A 21797-nucleotide genomic window follows, 5' to 3' on the forward strand; every position below is an offset into this window, starting at 1 on the left:
AGTCGGTACTCTCGTGGGTCAATTGCCGTAACTCGATGACCAAGTCAAGGTAACTATATGATTCTGAGATCATTAACGGCCTTGTTTCCCCTCCGACGTACGTTAGCATATTATTCTTTCCATAATTAATTTTTCCACCATAAGAACAAGCAATAAAAATCATATTGTTCAACCTATGCAAAAAAAATTATATCATTTAAATGCAAAAAATTCAAAAATATTATCAATTACAAAACCCCAAATTACAACCCTAAACCCCAATTATAACCCAAAACCCCCAAATCCTAAACCCTAAAATTGACCCCCAAATCCTAAACTCTAAAATTGAGTATTTTATACCCTAAATGTTTAATTTCAATTGCAACAAGAGTAAATTTTCTAAATAAACCACTACAAATATTCGTTTTTGAGAAAAAAAACTCTAGATTTCTACATGTTAAAAGAGAAGAGAATGTAGAGAAATTACTAGGGGTGAGCACGATTCGGTTCAAACCGAAAAAACCGACCGAACCGACCCAAACCGACCCGAAAAAAGCGGTTTTATGAGTAAGGCGGTTCGGGTCGGGTTGACAATTTTTCAAACCGACCCATAATTAAATTTTTCACCATAAGAGCAAGCAATAAAAATTATATTATTCAACCTATGCAAAAGAAAATTATATCATTTAAATGCAAAAAAATTTAAAAATATTATCAATTACAATCCTAAACCCAAATTACAACCCTAAACCCCTAAATTCTAAACCCTAAAATTGACCCCAAATTCTAAACCCTAAATTTGAGTATTCTATGCACTAAATGTTTAATTTCAACTACAAATAGAGAGAATGTAGAAAATTTTATTTTTGAGAAAAACCCTAGACTTCTACATGTTAAAAGAGGAGAGAATAAAGAAAAATTACCACTCGGAAGCTTCATGATGGAATTCGGTTGAAAATTGAGGTTGAAATCCGAGATTTGTGACAAATATGGGTTTGAGGAAGAACGTTTGAGGGCAAGGAGTGTTTTAGGGTGGCTGGGAATGAGGTGGGGAGGTGGGGAGAATGATTGGGGTTTTTATAGGGGTCGGGCCCAGGGGCTAAATAGTCAGGGTTGCCAACCTCGACTATTTGGTCCCTTAGCCATTTCCAGCTCGACTCGTCTGCTGGGGACAAAAGTCTCTGCTAAATGGTCGGGGTTCCCAACCCCGACCAATTAGACAGTGTGCTAAATTAGTCAGGGTTTCTAACCCCGACTAATTTAGCCTGTATATTAGCCAGGGCGTGCAAAATAGTCGGGATTGACAACCCCGACTATTTAGAGGCGAGATCAAAAAAACGATCCATTTCGTGGCCACGGTGCTGACGTGGCCACGAAATGGGGTCGGTTTCTGTAAATAAAATGGGATTGAGTCGGTTTTTAAAAATAAAAGTTGGAATGAGTTTAAATCGAAAATTTCTTCATATACCCATCAAATCTTTCATATTTATAAAGTTACCCCCCAAAATGTTGCCATTTGCAAAACTACCCCTTAATTCTCTCACATCCAGTTTTTCCACCTCTCCCACTTGGCAGTTCTAATATTTAGATAGAATATTTTGCAAACCTATTGCATATTATTGGAAAATTTTGACACCATCGTATTTAGAAATCAATATTGTTAAGATGTGCAAAAACCCCTTATATATATTTCACTTGCACTCCGTAGTCCGTATGCCATATGCCCCTGCCCATATTAATGCGTGTATCCATTAAAAAAAAGAAAAAAAAAGAAAAACAAAAACAAAAACAAAAAAAACCCAGCACGGCGCTCCATTAATCTCCCTTCTTCTCCTTCTCGCTGCTCTTCCCCAGCTCAAAATCTCCACCGTCTTTCCCTCAAAATAATGGCCGGAAAAACTCAAACTCTAATCCCCACCTGCTCTCTCCAACTCGCTCTCCTCACTCTCGCTGCCCTAACCCTAACATCCTTCACTCTCCTCTCTCTCCGATCCCTCCGATCTCAGCCCCACGAATCCCCTCTCAATCCATCTCAATCGCTCTCCTCCTCATCGTCCTCTTCGATCTACAAATCTCCTGAAATATTTCACTTGAACTACAATCAGATGGTCAGAGACTTCAGGGTTTACATTTATCCTGACGGAGATCCCAAGACTTTCTACCAGACGCCGAGGAAGTTGACGGGGAAGTACTCGAGCGAGGGGTACTTCTTTCAGAATATTCGAGAGAGTTCGATGAGGACTGAGGATCCGGAGCAGGCTCATCTCTTCTTTGTTCCCATCTCGCCTCATAAGATGAGGGGAAAGGTATTTGGATTCCCTTTTTTTTTTTCTGGCATTAGCATAGAGTTATACCCGGATGAGATTTAGTTTGAAGGAAAAGTGTTTCTTATAATTGAATTGCCCTCACGTACATTATAGTTTAACGTTCTTGAATCACCGGCCTAATTTTCTCAAGCGTAGGAAGTTCTTATTTTGTGATGCCCCGTACTTATTTGCACCACATCGGGGGTTTCCGAAACTTAGATGGGTTTATGGTATCTCATGGGAATTAAGTGTAACAATTGCTTGTCCATTTTTACAGTGGTTTGAGCTCAAAAACATGTTGCTCAGTGGGTCTTAGGGCTTAAATCGCACCAATGGGCCTGGGGAGAGACAAAAAGTATCAAAGCAGTTAGTCAGCGGAAGGCGTGGTACGAAGTGCTACGTGCGACATATTTGACGCGGGGGCATTGTCTTACCCCATTTATTTATCCACGCCGTAACATAGTTGAGGTTGGGTGATTCTGACACCCATTTATTTTCTCAAGGGGAATTTACAAAAGATGAATGGGTTTATTGGATGTGGCGAAGGAAAATATAGATTGGTCTTCTTTTCTTTTCACAAATAATTTCTTTGATCATTATGGATGCTATATTATGTTCATACATTTCAATGAAATGGATGCTCAAAAAGTTTTTGTCTTTCTACAAATTCGTTGCATATGAAGTTGTAAGTTATTTTCACTATGGATGATGCTACAAGATCTTGATGATTGTTGGATGGGAACTACTTGATGAGCCTTATTACGTTTTGAACTACCTTTCACTTGATCATAGTGCCAGATAATCGCTTCCTGGAAAAGCGTAAGTTGATAAGTTCAGACCAAACAATATATATTTGAATGAGAACAACGCTTCTGTTGAACCTAGATTGAACATGAGATGTATGCATTAGATTCCAATCAAACTAGCTCAAATTAGGTTGCAGTGTTTTCAATGCGCGAGGCGCAATGCGAGGCGCAAAGCATCTTTACGCGCACATGCTCAAGGCGTAACGCGATGCGCCCGCCTGAGTGATGCGAGGCGCACACCACACACATAATATTTCAATATATGTAATTAAGCACGAAAGAACATATTTTTAGAATTTACATAAAAAATATCATGATAAATAATATCTTGCTACAAAATCACAATATATTGCCTTAATTTCTAATGCTAACACCCAACATAGTAGCAAATTTCATAAATTTTCAAATCAAATGTTAAATCAAGACTTATATCCAAACTAAGGATTAGTAATGGTCCTCAATTGAAGGTTATTAAAAAAGCTCAATAGATTTATTTTGTTTTTTTGGATATGGAATATCAAGTATAAAGACTCGATTGAAATGTTAACAAAAAAAACTATATGAGGAAATGCACTACATGCATCCTACACAAAGTACGGATGTACGCGAGGCGCAAAAGGCGCTGCTGCATCAGATGTGGGGCGCATCGCCACCGCTCCGCATCGTAAGGCGCATGAGGCGCAATGAGGCGCGCGCATTTGAAAACACTGTTAGGTCGAAATATTTTTCAAGCCAACCCTGAACAGTTCTAGGTTCATTCATTCAGACTTGGCCTATTACATGTATAAGTGAAGAAAATGATCAGTTAACAAGAGGGCAATTCATGTTTATTCTTTGAAACGTGAAACATAAAATCGAGAAACTTGAGTTTGCAGAAGGCTCATTCAATATGAACCTTAGCAGTTATCTACAAGGTGTTGGGTGCTTCTCGATTTCATGGAAGGATGAGTAAGATCTTTCATGCATTAAATTAGACATGACCAATTCATCTTGTGTGGAACTGGTAGTCCCGACCCATGATTGGATCATCCTCTGATGTGAAACAAATTTCTTTCAGCTTCAATAATAAGTGTTAGGAGTGATAACTAAATCTTTGTCTCTCAACCTATTCATGGTATATGCTAACAAGATCGCAGTCCTTCAGATTCTGATTTACTTCAAACTGACTTCAAGAAAAGTGTGACGGTTAAGGTAGTATTCTTGTAATGGATGTCCAATTTTTGGTGATATTCAAAACTTGTAGTTCAAGAAACAGTATTTGTGATGAATATGGTGACCTGTAATTGGGGTTTATTTTAATGTGGCATTGCTAGTGAATATATGTAGGATATATTAGTGATTCTCATCTATTTTCATCTTCTGGACATTCGTTATAATCTCTGTTGCCTAAATTGAAAATTCATGTGATTTTCAGACACTTTCTTGGCCATTGATCAAGAAGGTTTTATATATTAGATATCGGGGAAATATCGAATGACCAAAATTCATATCGGATTGCAGATATTGGGGAAATATCGGGACATGTTTTAAATATCGGAATTCCGTAATGAATGTTTGCATACATAGTATAATGCACTAAAACGTAATCTCAACATATTTAATGAAATCTAAGCATACAAAATGTAAATGATATATGTTTAGAATCATTAATCAACCCTGTAAAATAAACAATAGTACAAATCAATATTGTAACATTTCGTCAGATTTTGTAGGCTAAAATATCATTTGGTATAATTGGAGATTTATGATAGCTTGCCCAATAATTTCCAAACACGGTATATTGTTTTGCGACAAGTCATATAAAAGGATATATAGGCCAACATATTGGCTAATATATCAGCCATATCAGGGATATATTGTCCAAAATAGCCAAAAAGCGGTAAATGATATTTATAGACAATATTAGTTGCGGCAAGCCCTGTAAAAGGACATTTAGGGCCATGTCAGGGATATGTAAAACAATGTTGATCAGTGATATTTTTTCTTCATGGCCATAGTTGTTTTTATTGTGGATGAAAACTATTTGAAAATTCATGTTTGAGTAAAAGATATTGAAAACCTCTTCATTTCCACCCCTGCATGTTTTGCACATTAACATTCCAGTTGCATGGAAAATAGCTTCCGTATTTTCAAGTCTCTGCACTCTTTATATGTTTTTTTATATGCTATACGTATTAAAATAATATGATACGAGAGAATATGACTGCCATTAATGCATAATCGTGTTGGAAAGTCTTACTGAGTTCATACCCTTGCTGAAGCAATAATTTCTTCAAGTTCAGATTGTTCTTTATTTGATAGTGTAACAACCTCACAGGGAACATCTTATGAGAACATGACCATTATAGTTCAGAATTATGTTGAAGGCTTGATAAGCAAGTACCCTTACTGGAATAGGACCTTGGGCGTGGATCATTTTTTTGTTACTTGCCATGACGTTGGTGTTAGAGCATTTGAAGGACTACCCTTCATGATCAAAAACTCCATAAGGGTGGTCTGTTCTCCAAGCTATGATGTTGGATATATCCCACACAAAGATGTTGCTCTTCCACAAGTACTTCAACCATTTGCACTTCCAGCTGGTGGAAATGATATTGAGAACAGGTTAGAATATGGAGTGCTAGTATTTTCCTCTTGTTAGTTGTAGTTTTAAATTAGTTTGTCTATAGATTTCTATGCCTTCTAATGATTACTTAGTGCTCTATCGGTTGGTTTAGTTTTGGATTATCAATATCATGCTCAAACACTGAGGAAAATTGGGTTTTAAATGTTATCAAAATCGTACTCATAGGGCATTTAACTTCAGTGGATGTTGGTTGGTATGGGTGCTTGCTATTCATTAATTCGGGTTTGTGTATACAAAAGAATCAAACAATACCCTATCCATGGATATTTTTCCTCTTGTTGGTTTAAGTTCTTCATTATATTTTTATAAGGTTTTGCAACCTAAAAAGTAAACGCAATTGTATATCTTAAACAAACAAGTGGTGACACAAACGTAACTGTTAATACTGAAGGAAATTATGCTTATATATTTCTTTTGACACTTTCGAGCATTTTTATGCATATAACTTGGCGGAATCAACTTTTATTTTAAGTTTTTAGCAGTTGAAGTGGGCATCAAATAAGCATGACCTCAATGACAATTTTAGGTTCCTATTAGTTTATAAATCTTTACAAGTGAGGCTATTATCAAATTATCATTAGTTTATTATGTACATAAAAACATGCAATACAGTATGTAAATACAGTTAATTCTTATTGGCATATCTCAGATAAGGGCAAAGTCCCGGGTTAGGTTGGACCAAGGTCAATTTTCTTAACTTGATAACCTGCCATTTTAAGATAAGGGCAAAGTCCCGGGTTAGGTTGGACCAAGGTCAATTTTCTTAACTTGATAACCTGCCATTTTAGGTTTAAATTAAGATCAGGTCAGGACCAAGACGAGTCTCTTTCCGATTATCTATCAGGTTAGGATTTCGATCTATATATTAAAACCATAAAAACTCCGGACCAGGTTTGGGATTTTGGTCCATACATATCTATATTTCAATTTTTAAAAGATGAAATCCGAACTTAAATTCAAAGGAAAAATATGTACTTATCTGTCTGAACTTCAAAACTAATTCCATAACCCATATTCTTTCTATAATCTATATAGTCTAGTAGTCATAACTCATAATACCTTAATTAACACCTTTAAAAAATGTTTGAAGTTTACAAAAAAACAGCTTAAAACAAATTTAAAAATTACAAAAAATTCTAAAATTTTTAAAATTATAAATAGCCCCAGGAAAATCTGAAACTACAAATTACTATTGAAAATTCTCAAAATATGCAAAAAGCAACCGAAAATTTGAAATTACAAAAAAGAACATCTGGAAATCAGAAATTTACAAGCAACCTTCTGAAAATTACAATTTTGTCCTTAAAAATTCAAAATTGCAAAAAGACTCCGTGAAACCTTTAGAAATTACGAAAACACCTAAAAATCTAAAAATTAAAGCAGCCCAATTTGAGGGGGTTGTTTGTAATTTTCAGATTTTTCAAGGTGTTGTTTTGCAATTTCCAAAAGTTTCACTTTTTTTTTTTGAAATTTTGAATTTTCAGCATCTTTTGCAGTTTTTAGATCCTCAAGGGGCTGTTTGTAATTTTAAAAAAATTGGGTGTTGTAATTTTGATTTTTAGGGTTTTTTTTGTAAATTTTGGATTTTTTAAGGTGTAAATATCAAATTTTGAAGTGGTTGTTTACAATTTTGGGAATGTTTTTTGTAATTTCCAATTTTTCAGGGTGTCATTTGAATTTTTTTGGATCTTGTTTTAATATTTCAGTAAAGAACCCAAAAAAAATTGAGGTGCCATGTAATCTCATCCATTGAGTACTTAATGGTAGCCTCTCAAAAAGATCGCATTGGGCAAGCAAATATAGTATAAGGGGGGAAATAGGCAAATTGATAATTTAGGGAGCAAGTTGAGTGTTCAGCAATACTTTTAAGGGGAGTTTTTCATTTTGTCCCTTTTAATTTTGTTAGATACGATGCGAATCATGTAGCTCATCGGTTAGCAAATGTTGCGTTGAGTTTGTCGAGTTCTTGGGTGGGAATTATCCAGAGAAAATTTATCCTCATATAACCACGTGATACTTATCAATAAACTGCTTCCAGTTTTTCCTTAAAATATATATATATTGATACACCTCTTTTATCAATCTTGCTACACAGTATACACATCTGCTTAAAGTTTTCATCCTTCTAATTAATTAATAGTAATCATTTTCATTTTCCACGTTTTGAAAATTAATAGTGTGAATGAAAGAAAAATATCAAACCAAATCTCAGAAAATATGATGGTAAATTTGCAAGTAGTCATATCAGAAGGCTGCAAATAAAAAAGATTCAAAGTTTGTATATATTAAATTTTATTCTATTATTAATAAATCTTGGTTTTGTGTTGGTTTCACAAAACCAAGAAGGCACTAATCGATTAAAATAGTAAGGCTTAACGCAAGCCGGCTAAGTTTCATAGCAGCATCATCTTCTTTAGCCATAGGAGACTTCTGCTTAATCTCATCGTAACCGTCGATGCATGCCCCTATGTCATAATCTCTATACCCAAATTAAAAGAAATAGTCGGATACTGTTGAGATTTAAGTGCTTCAATGGCTTTCTTGAGATAATTATAGCCTTCATCGTAGGTTACTTTTTTTTCCCCAGAAAAGAAGAACCTCTTAGCTCTCATTGGTCACATTCTTACTGTTCATAAGCTCATTGATCTTGCCAAGATTGTGTGCAACTTTGATGTTTTCTAGGCTGACTGCTATAGTAGCATGACCTGATAAATAAATATATAAATTTAATACTACATCTGCAATTATCCATAAAATTAATATGGAGTCAGAAAAAGTGAATTCTGAAAAAAGAGGAGAACAAAGAATTACTATCACCAAAAGTGTCGGCGTTAATACTTCCTGGATCAAACTGAAGTGTTGCCATGCAGAAGTTGAAGTTTTGTAGTAGAGTTATACAGAGCTACTGCTTGCTTGCATTTTTCTTCAAGAATAGCATCAACTGATAACAGGTTAAGGAGGAGTACAACAACAATGAGATAGAAAGGCCTGCATTATTTGAGAGGGTGGCATCAACTGACTGCAATTTTGTTTTAGATGAGACCTATATAGATAGTTATATAATGCAGGAGAGAATCTTCTTTTGTTATCTAATTAATGGGTAGGTTCATAATTTGCAAGTAAAAAATTGCGTATCTAATGCCTTGTCAACATTCAACAAATTGTTTGAACCAAATAAGAGCAATATCTCTCCTATTAATACTTACCTATGATGTCAAAATTTCTCTTGCCTGGTCAACATTTCATAAATGGGCATGTCCATATTTGCTAAGTAAATAAATGTGGAGCATCAACTGTCCGGAGCTCAACTTCATATTTGCTAAGTAAATAAATCTGGAGCATCAACTGTCCCGAGCTCAACTTCCTAAATCAGCGCGCATCATGTTTACCCTTCCATTGGCCCTCCTTATATTAAGTCGGGATTACATCAGGTGTAAATTGGGTAAATTCCTAGTCCTGTATATACCTTGTGATTTTGGCTACTACTCTTTTTAGTATGATAGGGTTATTATCGTAAACATGTAATAAATTCCATGGAAAAATATTTCAACATTTTGATCATGTGATGCCATTTGTTGGCTTGTTTTTGTTCCTTCGTAATGCAATATCTTCTTTTCTCCTCATCGCAATGTTTATTAGTCTAAGGGGACATCACATGATTTCTCCTTATTGCGTGTGTAAAAAGTCTTGGTTTTTAGCTGTTAGATGCTGCTAGTATGACGTCGTTATCATCCCAATCATGTGAAAATGTCGCAGAGAATGAAATTCTTCTTTGTTTGAAATGCAATTTCAGTTGCATCTTTTGAGTTGTTTTGTGCTTATTATTAAACGTGGTTCCCTATAACTTTATGTGATTTCTGATTCCCTGTGGAAAATATTTTTCCTGGCATCAACATCTGGACTCTTTCGTTTCTGAGGGATCTTACATGCTTTCTTCTTTGTTGCATGGGCTTAAACTGAAGAGAAATAAGTCTACAAAGCCATGTCAGTTGACCTAGGATCGTCACTTATTCATGGTTTCCTTTCAAGAATATTACTTGAAAATATTCTGACCAACCTGTTGTTAGATCTTGAATTCTTGGTAAATATGGCACCCAGTCATGCTCTGGGTACTCTAGGTATTTTGACAAAAGACCAAACATGGTGAGGATTAAAAATGTTTCTGCATTAATAGAGTCGCATCAGTTTTAACTCCTAAAACCCAACTTATGGAGGTTTGATTCCTTGCTGATCCTGTTATTCTCATTTGCTTTTTGTTCGTCTTTCTCTGAACTATGTTACCTTAAGGTGCCATCCCAATTGCAAGATTTCTTCCTTCTGCTTTGGAACTGATTAGCATTGATATCATGAGATGTTATTCACTGCCATTTATGCTAGTATATTGTGAAATTCTGCTGAAGCTTTGATCAAAAACAGGAAGGCAAAAAAACCTTGTAGACAGCTATATAAATGGCAGATTGAAGAGATTCATGTGGTCATATAACATACAATATTTTTGAGCTGGCGTTATCATAATGTACCCCTGTGCAAATACTGTTGCTCACTTGCTCCACTTAGGTAGCCTTTTAAGACTGGAATCTTGATGCTATCTATAGTATATATTTAAGAAAAGCCACCCTTTTTTGTTTGTGTCAAATTTTCAGAAATCCTAAAAATGCCATCGCTATTTAAGAAATTAAAAAAAAAACCCATCACTTCCAAAAAGTAATGAAAGTGCCCAAAACTTGAAAGAATCAACATAAATGCTTTTACCATTGCAAAAATGATCAAATTGAAATGCAACTCACATGTAATAAATACCATTGCAAAAATGATCAACATAAATGCTTTTACCATTTCAATCAAGACCATATTGATGAAGCTGATTGGATCTTGTATTTGTTATCATTTTATGCCCAAGTTTGGAGAATATATGATGTCTTTTGCTTCATTTTTTACCGTTTATATTTTATTCTTGAATTGTGTTATTAGGACAATTTTGCATATGCAATCTTCATTTTCATCCATCATATATGTTAGATATTATTACTTTTGAGATATTAGTAGATATTATGAGTTATTGTTAAGACATTGTGAGATATGATTTGATCGTTGCCTTCTTTATTTTCTCTACATGGTGTCAGAGTGTCAGAGCGTACTTGATCCTACATAAACTTCTTTCACCTTTTTAGATCTCAAGGCCGCCAAGGGGGGTTTGCATGTCGTTCATGCTCCCCTCGACGGCTTTGATGTCTTCAACAACTACTTTGGCATCATTATTTTCTAGATCTTCTCAAACAGTCTCCACATAATAACCTAAATAAAAAGACAGTTCGGCGTCTACTGTTCACGTGATGAACAGTACAGATGTTACTATTCATGCAATGAACAATATTGGAGTTGCTATTCACTCTTCATTATCTTTGGTAGTTATATGCAATGGCAGCGGTCCTCTTTTGATGCGGTCTCAATTGGTTAATCCATCTAGGATTTCTTCTACTGGCTGATCCGTCTAGGGTTACTTTTTACTGGCTATCCCACCTAAGGTTTCTCTTTAATGGCTAACCCGCCGAAGATGTTTTTACTCGCTGACCCGCCTATAGTTTCTCTCTACTAGCTAACCCGCTTAAAGTTTCTCTCTACTGGCTGACCTGCTTAGAATTTTTACTGGCTAACCCGTCTAGGGCTTCTACTGGCTGTGACTACACTTATCTGATTGTTGACGTCTTCAAATATTCCGGACAAAGATGACATTACGAAGTTCTTGCAACTAGCGGTTTTGTTTTCATTTGTACCAAGCTGGACATACATAGTATATATACTCCAGCTTGAGGGGGAGTGTTAGATATTATTAGTATCATGATATTAGTAGATATTATGAAATATTGTTTAGATATTGTAAGATATGATCAGATATGATTTTATCTGATACCTATTTTGTAATATCTTCCTAATCTCTATTTAAGAGAGGTTAGGGTTAGATGAATAATAATCTTAGTCTTTTCTATTTCTCTACAATGTATGTGGTATTATATCTTTACGACCTATTTTTCAAATATTTGTAGGACAATACTTGGTTTCTGGGCTGGGCATCGGAATTCAAAGATTAGAGTTATCTTGGCGCGAGTTTGGGAGAACGATACAGAACTTGCCATTAGCAATAATCGCATAAACAGAGCTATAGGAGAGTTGGTTTATCAAAAAACTTTTTATAGGACTAAATTTTGCATTTGTCCAGGTGGCTCCCAAGTCAATAGTGCTCGAATAACTGACTCTATTCACTACGGATGCATTCCAGGTACAACTTAATATATAATTTAGAGATTTTTACAAGAATAATCATATACTTGGGCTAAAATAGGAATCTACATCAATAAAACTGTGGTCCATTAAAAGTGATTTTACATTTCTCTTTTATATTTCTAACTAAAATGCCATTATCTTTTGCCTTTTCCAGTAATCCTTTCTAATTACTATGATCTGCCATTCAATGACATCCTTGACTGGAAGAAGTTTTCTGTAGTACTAAAAGAGAAGGATGTCTACCAGCTCAAGTCTATTCTTAAATCTATACCACATGAAGAGTTTGTTGCACTACATAAGGGATTAGTTGAGGTATGCTTCTGTATGATTTATTCTTTGCATAATAACAAAAATCCTGTTAGTATTCCATGTAGCAGTTTCATCAATATCAGACCTTTACAGCTTTAAAAACTAATTGCGTACTTTATATTATAAGATTTAATGTTGTTAATGCAAGCATTACTCTTTACTTATAAGGAGAGCATTTGTTATCAGATCCAGAAACACTTTGAGTGGCATTCACCTCCAGTCCCTTATGACGCATTTCACATGGTAATGTACGATCTTTGGTTGAGGCATCATGTTATCAAGTACTGAAGTTGTTGACTACATATACTTCTATGTGCCGTGTTTTCCGGCATGAACACTAAGTTCTAGAGAAAGAGGGCCTCGACATTTGGGATCTGAAGCTACAAATGAAATGTTGAAACAAGTCCTCCGAATAGATCATACTTCGTCTCAAAAGTGTAGAAGATGAACTGTTGGGTGTTTGCAGATTTTGATTACTGAGCTGTAAGTGTATTTCCACAGTACATGTAAATGATTCATCTTTCTTTTGTGTCCATATCTTTATTCTTTTCCCAATGGTCTTGTTGCTTCTCTGGATAACTGACATTGATGTTTGCCTAAATGCAATATTGACAACTCCCCACTTTTCTTCTTGCTAATTATATATTTATTAATGTAACATCTATAATTTGAAGTTTTATTTGTGCACGTATTAGTGTCTAATTGCCTTAAACACCTTTTTCTCTTTGGTGTTTTTCTTACAAGGGCAACAAAAGGAGGTCGTAAGGGGTTTTTGTCTTTTCAACCCAAAGCTTTATCATCACTTATTTAAACACCCACCTACTTCCGTAAATACCCATACACCCAAAGTACCCCTTGTGACTTATTTATGAACCCAAATGGTAATATACTCTCAAACTTTATATTGTATTTTCCAAAAAAACTCTAAAATTCAAAATTGTCTTTCTTTCCCAAATAAAGTGAGAGTATACAAGTGTAAAGTAAGGGAAATTCTATGGTATTTTAGTGCATTAGCTTTAAGATTATGCCTCCTTGAAATATCATCGCTCTTACTACTTGTCCGCGTTGGTGCTATTTGTTTCCTTCCTTCATTTGAAGCTTGTCCACCTTTTATTTGATGTTCCTACAAAAAAGAATAATATGACTTCAAAACCAATATAGCATATGTGGTATTTACTTATGTTACATGAATTTCAAATAATTATTTCTTTAGCTATTCAGACGTACTTGTCAAGCTTGGACATACCACTTTCCATTAACAAGTCATTTATTATTTCTTTAGCTATTCAGACGTACTTGTCAAGCTTGGACATACCACTTTCCATTAACAAGTCATTTTATTAGTTATTGTCAAGCTTGGACATACCACTTTCCATTAACAAGTCATTTTATTAGTTATAATCATAGTTCCTACGTCCCATGTGCTTTGAAAGGAAAATGAGTTTTTTTACTTATAAGTATAGCACCATATACCGAAGTATAGCTCTCTACGACTAAAGTGTATATCTTTGTTGGTATAGTATAGCCCTGTATTGGTTCTAGAACTATAGAAAAGATATATTTAATGATTGCAAATAGAAATCATATTAAAACCAAATTAATGTCTTTTATGAAGAGAAATATTAATGGAGGAAAGATATTTTTTTAAGAAAGAAATTGGAAATTAATGGGGGCAAGAGAGATTTTGAAGAAGATGAGTATGCCAATTTACTGTTTGGAAAGTAAAAGGAACAACGTGTGAAAATAAATTTCTCCCGCTCACCATTAATGCGATGGAAAACATGATTGCTATTTAGAAGAAGGGAGGAAATGACTATTTTGGATTTTTTTTGGGAGATACCATATAAAGTTTGAGTTTATACTATAGATTGGGTTTAAAGATAAAGTCATACGGGATACTTTGGGTGTATATGTGTTTATGGAAATGAATGAGTTTTTAAATAAGTGAGGATAAAAGTTTGGGTTAAAAAACAAAACACCCTAATCGTAATCTATTTGTTACATTACCTTCTGCTTCATGAGAATATAAATTTCTCATGTACAGTACGTTATCTTATACAAACTATCTCATTTCAGTTAATGTTAGTTATGTTACCTTGGAGATGACTCATTCAAAATTGATTATGGGTTAAGATTCGACCTTGACAGCGGGGTGATTCTTTTTACGACACTTTGAGTCAGTTTTGTAAACAAATATAGCTCTAGATGCATTGTTGGAATTCTGTTAGATGCTTTTAGGAACAAGACATTATACATTATAAATCATCATTATCATTATCGTTGTCGTCATCATCAAAATAATAGCGTTAGTGATGCACTTGACCTTTTAAAATAAAGACATTATTTATATATTAATAATCTTTTTTAAAATAATTGCAGTATTGATTCCCTTCGTTGTGCACGAGAAAGATGCCTAGCTTCCTAAGTAACTATACTATTGAGCACTTTTTGGATGACTAGCTAGTATTCTTACAGAAGGAAAAAAAAAGAGGAAAAAAGTAATAATCCATACGTTAATATAGTTTTATTTGTTCCTTGTTGTTATTGTCAACTAGGTCATTAGCAAACTTGTTCTTTTCATCTTTGGCTTGAAAGGCTTGAGCACTTTTTAAGGAGGAAAGGCAAGAATGAGGAATATACCAAAAATATGTAGCTTGAGAGAACAAAGACGTGCATATGTTAATTTAAATTACTTTTTTCGTGAAGTTTGAGTAGAGAAATTGAATTGTGTAGTTTGGATTCAGATGTGGATGGTAATTCTTTCAATGGACACTTCGAAGTTTGATTTGAAATTTTGAATTTCACTTAGTGTGATGCTTGTCATGCAAATTACTAGTCCTCTACCCATATTTTGGTGAAAAAGTTTTTATTTATTTATTTATTTATTTATTTGGTGTGAGGAACCTTGGGCAGACAAAGAAAAAGTTTTATTTATATTTAATTTTTTTATTGTGTTCTTAAACGGATGAATTGGATGCTCCGTGCACTATAGGAAAGAATTTTCTTTTCCATTTATCGTTTAGTGCCACGGTTTGAAATTATTAATTACATATTTGAAGGCAGATGTCTTTTAGCTCTTTGAAAATTCTTAGCGGATACAAAGATTATCCTCAAAATACCTTGTTTAACGCCTAACGTAACGTTTCACTGTAGAATGGGATCCAGCTGAACCTCTACGGAATCTCCTCCTTCGTTGCATGTAAGTGTAAGTTAAGGATTTCCAACCCTAGCCTCTACAATAGTATAATGTGCAAGACAGGAAAAAAAAAAACTTTGACCTCCTAAGTCCTAAATGCTCACCTACTTAAGAAATAACCATTACTCATTACTGAGTGATAATAACACCTGATATATGTGGAAAGCTCAAAGTTAACAACAATAAGAAAGAAAGGATATCTTGAAGAAGTTTCCATGCTGCATCGTCATGTGCGCAACCAAGTCCATGCCAACTCTTGCCGCACAGATGGGACATACCTTCAAAATGTAACTGATCTTAATTAAGCATCAACAGCTAACTTAGCATTCAACACATATATACACTAAAAGATGAAATACAAAATAGCCATTTTGTTTTCTTATTACTTGATGATGATGATGATAACAATAATTGCACTGTTTATTCTGAGCGAACATCGACATAACACAGTGGGATGGACTATTCAAAACTGTGGGTGCAATAGTCCAAAAGGAAACATTTAATTCATTCTCGAGGATGCAGAACAGTCGAACACCATATCCAAAACACAGCATCATCATGCTTATTTGAAGATTCCAAAAGGAAAATACTTTCAACTCCAAACCGCTTCATATATACAGAAGTAAACAAAATATGAGAACTGCCGGGTAAAAGAAAGCTTACTAACAATTCCAGATTAACGAGAAACCAGACTAAATTACAGGTCATCCTCGATTATATACTACAATTGCCTTTGAAAAACTTTACCAGTTCAGTAAAAGAGACCTAAAGAATCAGCCTTCTAGTGTTCAATCTAATAGATCATTAACCGAAAGCCGAAATTTTTTCAAGGACTTCCAACACAAATAACAAATTTTTACCCCATTCTTCGCCTCAACTGGATGTTCATCATCAATATGACAACAAAGCCCAATGATATCGAAATCCTCGGAACAAAACGGGCAAGCGAAGAACTCCGCTCGAGGCTCCTCATCGCCTCCATCGACTTCTTCAAACCCTAGGTACAGATCTGAACACCAAAAGCCCCATCAAACAACCACTCAAATCCCCAATCAACCTCACGAACTAGGGTTTCATCGAGGACTCACCGTATCGCGATTGAAGAGCAGATTGATGGCGCTTCGATGCAGCAGACAATCGAGTCCAAGAATCGGGTTCCATCGATTGAATCGCTTCCGAGATCGAACAAATCGAAGGTCAAACCCTAATTATATATTACTAGAAAAATTACAGTTTTTTTAGAAATAATTTATTGGGAAAATGGGGGAAGAAGGAGATGAGTGATAAAAGCCAGAGATAAATAGAAAGGAGGAAAGGGGACAGAACCACCGACCGCGGTGGGTCAGCACTCTCACGGATCTCAAACTACCCATATATTTTGGTCACCAGAACCTTCGTGATCGCCAGCGCTATATTTTTGAGAGATCTCTACAATCAAATTCTACATTCTTTACAACAATTTCCAGTTATCTCAATGATTCATGGGATCAAAGCATCTAAATCCAGGTATACCTACATCAATTTCGTCATGTTAATACCTCATCTTCTTAATTTTCAAATTTTAATTTCTCATATTTACTTCTTTAAGTCTCTTATCAAATTTCATATTCTAATCCATAAATTTCAATTAAATTTCCTCAAATTATATCTTTTAATCTTTATCCTTAAATTAGTAATAATCAAATTTCCTATTTTAATTTCTGACTAGGTTTCATAATTTAATTTCTACTCAATGTTGCAATCTATTTCAAATTTTTTGGATTACATAATCATATTTCATCTTATGATCCTTAAGTTAATACACAATTTTTTTTTCATAGGTAGTTGACCGCATCAAATTTCATAAGTATGACATTTATTTGCCCTCAGTTTTGATTGCTTTGGTTTTATTCTCTATTTTGTGGTGAGTAAGGAGTAGAGAATTGTCCCTACCAAGCAATACGAATCTCTTATGAATTTATAGCATGCAGTGTATTTGCGATATTAATTTTTTTACTGTGAATGCTTTAGATGTCATACATTACATGGACTGTAGTGGTTTGCCATTTAATTGTATGGATTAGTACATTGCAGGTTATTACTAGGTGGCAAAGATCTGCTTGCAATGCTTCCTACTGGCTTGCAAAGCAGGTTATTACTAGGTGGCAAAGATCTGCTTGCAATGCTTCCTACTGGCTTGCAAAAATGCAAGAAATGGTAAGAACAGAAGTAGAAATACACAGCATGCTATAAATTCATAAGAGATTCATGTTGCTTGCTAAGGACATTTCTCTGTGCTTTACTCACCAAAAAGAAACAATAGAACCAAAGCAATCAAAACTGAGGGCAAGCAAATGATATAGTTATGATACTTATGAAATTTAAATGTTTTAGAGAGTCAAATTTTCATTTTACCTCCTTAATGAATGTGAGGTTTTAGCAGATTTCAATGATGTGTTCTGACTTGAAATTAATTACTTTAATGTCAAATTTCTCCCTTCTGTGGTTGCAAATACCATGTCCAAAACTGTCAAATCTAATAAAATCCCAGTTACAACTAAGACGTGTATAAACATTTGTTTAAGCTTCACTTACATGACCACAAAGACTAAACATTTGTCATTGCATAATAGATAAAGGAAGTTTGACTCTCTCCTAGCAAATAAGACATCATAAAAGTGAAAAATTGCAAATTAAGCTTAAGAATTTAAGACAATGATCATAGAGTGTGACCTGTACAAGTTCCATCCAAATGTGCTGTTTGTTAATTATATTCTTAATATGCTTCATGTTCATCCATTTTACAGTCAAAGGAATGATTTGTACATAAACATAACTCTCAAATGAAAAAGGAAATCATTTGACTAACCTCCTTATGTATTTGCAAATATTGCTGAAGCCAAATGCTTCAAGTTTCATGCAAATTGTGATGATATGGAATTGTACCTCAATTTTGTGAACTTTGGAACAACATGAGGTAGTTATTTAATTTGAGATGTCGTGATTGATTTTGTCTGTTGTCTTAGTATATTCTTATGGCAAGTAATTTGTGAGTCTTTGTGGTCTATGTAATTATGAGACTTTAAACGCTATCATTGATCTACCATTATGTATACAAATATATGCAGTTGAGCCATATGGTGTCAGACAATTGGTAAGTATGTTTTCGTAGAATTGGAAATTAGATTGTACAAGTATATTAGCTTTTGAATAATTAAGAACATCCTGAGCTAGATCCAGTCCTTTTGGTTTCATTTTCTTCTATTTGATCTACTTTTACATAAAGAATATTTCATTTGTGCAATGGATATTGAAGAAAGGAAAAATAAGTTGTTTGTTATTTTTTGTATTATGCTTAAGAATGTCAATGGATTAAAATAAATTAACATAGATTAGTTTTTAATTTTGTTCTTTTTAATTTATTTGAACCGGAAGTTATGTAAGTTGTGTTGCTCTTATTACACAAAAATTCAGTGTATACTAAGTTTTATTTGTTATGCTCATTTATCATTTTTAACAATGTTCAAATATATCATTTATTATGTTTAACATGTTACCAAGATCATTTACTATGTCTAACAATGTTAGTTTATAAAAAATCAAACATACCTTTGGTTAAATTATATTCATTTATAAGCCAAACACTGAAATTATTTAAACAATACTAAATGAACTAATGAATCAAACTTGATCACATATCTGAACGAATAAAAAAACAAATAGCACCCATATACTTCATATCTAAAGCAAAATACTTTATTTTGGTAACATGTTTACTATTTCCAGAAAATCTTTTAGAAACCGTGCTTTGCACGGGTTTAAATACTAGTATATATATATAGAAACTTATGTCAACTTAAGTGGACGTCCACTAAGTTTCTTAGTCATTGATAATCACTTGATTGACATACGTTGTGGATGATCCGCTCCGTTGAACTTGATCTACATATATATCATACAGATGAGGATAGTTCCCGATAAATCATGGATCAATATTTCTCGTATTGATAGATGGAGGGATAGTCGATATAAAGATGGAATAAATCAATTCATGCAGTACGCCTTGGCAGACCTACAGAAGTTAAATAGTATTGTCGTGCATTGTCCCTGCTGATGGTGTAAAAATAGGGTGTTGGTGGATAAAAGTGATTTACAGAAATACTTAATATCAGGATTTTATGAGGAGTACAAATATTGGACGTTTCATGGGGAAGGATGTCTTGAAGAAATTGAATTGATGGCGGACAACGGTACGTCCGATGGGAGAATAGATGATACGAGGATAGATGATACACATACGATGCTTGCTAATATGTTAACAGTTCCTAATATAGATGAAATTAAAGATGTCGAGGATGCTAAAGTTACAGGAAATGCTGGAGGCGTGACTGATCATGAGGAGCTGGCGCAAATAATAAAATTAATAGACAACAATAAAAATAATCTGCATGAGGGTTGCACCGAGTTCACCAGGTTATCATTTATGCTACGTCTTTTGCGTATAAAGTCTCTTAGCGGAATGGCAGATAAATATTTTAATATGTTGCTTGTGTTGCTGAGAAAAGTCATTCCAAATGGAAAAGAGAGCTTACCAGAAAATTATGATAACGCAAAGAAGATTGTTTTCGTTATAGGACTTGATTATAAAAAAATCAATGCATGCCCTAATGATTGTATCCTCTACTATAAGGATAACAAAGATCTTCAGGAGTGTCCAATTTGTGGAGTATCACGGTGGGTACAACACAAAAATTATTCAACACATGGGACAGCAAGGTCTATGCTTAAGCAAAAGAAGATTCCAGTAAAGATCTTTCGTCATTTTCCCTTAATACCTAGGCTACAACGGTTGCATATGAATAAAGACACTGCTAAGCAAATAAGGTGGCACATGGAAGAACGTATAGATGATGGTAAAATCAGACATCCGGCCGATGCTGAGGCGTGGAAGCATACGGATCGAACTTTTCCTTGATTTGCGAATGAGTGCAGGAATGTTAGACTAGGTTTGTCTAGCGACAGATTCAATCCATTTGGGATTATGAGTTCCGGTTAGTCTACATGACCTGTTGCATTAACGCCTTACAACTTACCGCCTTGGCTTTGCATGAAACAACCGTATATGATACTTTCATTATTGATACCGGACAAGCATACACCAGGAAATGACATAGATGTATTTTTAAAACCGCTAATTGATGAGTTAAAACAACTCTGAAATGAAGGAGTTATAACTTAGTTTAACTTAAGTATTTTTTAGTCATGATATATGTACAATGATAATTTATTTCTTTTATTTTTTTAGGTGAGGATGAGGAAGAGCCGACTCCCGTACCATTATATGTAGATCCTCCAGTGCTACTTCGAGCATATATTCCCGGGATTGAGCGTGGGCCTTTGCCAGCATGTGCAGAGGGATACAGACTCGAGCAAACAGAAAAATACATGCTTGCCAAAAAACGATTGGATGAATTGGGGCCACAGATTGATGAGATATTATCTGATGCAAAAAATAAAATTAAATAAAGATTTGGTGAGTTTGATAAAAAAATTCGAGTATTTGATAATAATAAATTAAATTCTAAGAGCTTAAGGTTGATTAAATAAAAGTGTTGATATATTTATTATTTTTTCTTTGTTGTAGGAGAAAAAAATTTCAAGAAAAAAGGATGCCAGGGAACTGACTTTAGAAAAAAATTACCAACGGATGGTTTTCGTGCAATTGTAAGATGGGGACATAATGGGATTCCAACCGGGCAATGGGCTAATAACTTTAGCTCATACTTGGATGCTTGATACAGAGGAGTGATAATGTGAATCATTATTACGAGGCTGAGGAGCAGCCCTTTCATGTCCTGGAGAGTATATATTGAGATTGTTGGGTAAATTCCTCTATTTAGATTAATTATTTTACAATCCTGTCATTGGTCATGCTTAACTATATGTTAATATTTAGAGATATTTCAACATCGAAGACAATCCCGTAGGGTGGGAATTTTTATTTGGATACATGGGAAAGTTCAAGCATTCTCTTCGAGAGTTGAGACATAAGATAAAGAATAAATACTTTGAAAGTTTCAATCACAACTGGGATAGGATATACAAGTGAGATAAGAGGGTTGAGCCTGAACATTTAGCTGCACTTATAGTATTATGGGGTCAAGAGGAGCACCAGGTAAATATGTATAGTAGTTAATTAGATTCAAGTTATTTATCCGAAACTAGTGATATATTTCATTGTATATTATAACTTGTACTAAATTCTCTTTGTTCATGTTGAAAAAAAAATGTCAGAGAAATAAACTAAATCGATG

General features: G+C 34.4%; 2 protein-coding genes across 2 annotated transcripts; one reads left to right on the plus strand and one right to left on the minus strand.

The window, feature by feature from the left end:
* On the plus strand, positions 1749 to 12930 carry LOC109833844 (probable glycosyltransferase At5g03795). The gene is made up of 5 exons (XM_020401670.1): positions 1749 to 2285; positions 5409 to 5695; positions 11762 to 11994; positions 12154 to 12311; positions 12495 to 12930. The coding sequence occupies exons 1-5, from the start codon at positions 1866 to 1868 to the stop codon at positions 12594 to 12596; spliced, it is 1200 nt and encodes a 399-aa protein (XP_020257259.1). The 5' UTR covers positions 1749 to 1865; the 3' UTR covers positions 12597 to 12930.
* Positions 15433 to 16794, minus strand: LOC109834974 (protein DEHYDRATION-INDUCED 19 homolog 3-like). Its single transcript, XM_020402981.1, has 4 exons — positions 16593 to 16794; positions 16365 to 16513; positions 15705 to 15782; positions 15433 to 15507 (listed from the first exon to the last, which is right to left on the minus strand). The coding sequence occupies exons 1-4, from the start codon at positions 16663 to 16665 to the stop codon at positions 15433 to 15435; spliced, it is 375 nt and encodes a 124-aa protein (XP_020258570.1). The 5' UTR covers positions 16666 to 16794.

Source organism: Asparagus officinalis, chromosome 3 (genome assembly GCF_001876935.1).
Source record: "Asparagus officinalis chromosome 3, Aspof.V1, whole genome shotgun sequence".
Classification (NCBI taxonomy): domain Eukaryota; kingdom Viridiplantae; phylum Streptophyta; class Magnoliopsida; order Asparagales; family Asparagaceae; genus Asparagus; species Asparagus officinalis.

What these genes read in the sequence shown, in the direction of transcription:
- LOC109833844 (XM_020401670.1), top strand. Translation starts at nt 1,866, where the DNA reads ATGGCCGGAAAAACTCAAACTCTAATCCCCACCTGCTCTCTCCAACTC. An exon ending in CTCATAAGATGAGGGGAAAG is followed by an intron (nt 2,286 to 5,408) that starts GTATTTGGATTC and finishes ACAACCTCACAG; the next exon opens with GGAACATCTTATGAGAACAT. An exon ending in TCACTACGGATGCATTCCAG is followed by an intron (nt 11,995 to 12,153) that starts GTACAACTTAAT and finishes TGCCTTTTCCAG; the next exon opens with TAATCCTTTCTAATTACTAT.
- LOC109834974 (XM_020402981.1), bottom strand. Translation starts at nt 16,665, where the DNA reads ATGGAACCCGATTCTTGGACTCGATTGTCTGCTGCATCGAAGCGCCAT. An exon ending in TGCTCTTCAATCGCGATACG is followed by an intron (nt 16,514 to 16,592) that starts GTGAGTCCTCGA and finishes TTTGGTGTTCAG; the next exon opens with ATCTGTACCTAGGGTTTGAA. An exon ending in AGCATGGAAACTTCTTCAAG is followed by an intron (nt 15,508 to 15,704) that starts ATATCCTTTCTT and finishes ACTTACACTTAC; the next exon opens with ATGCAACGAAGGAGGAGATT.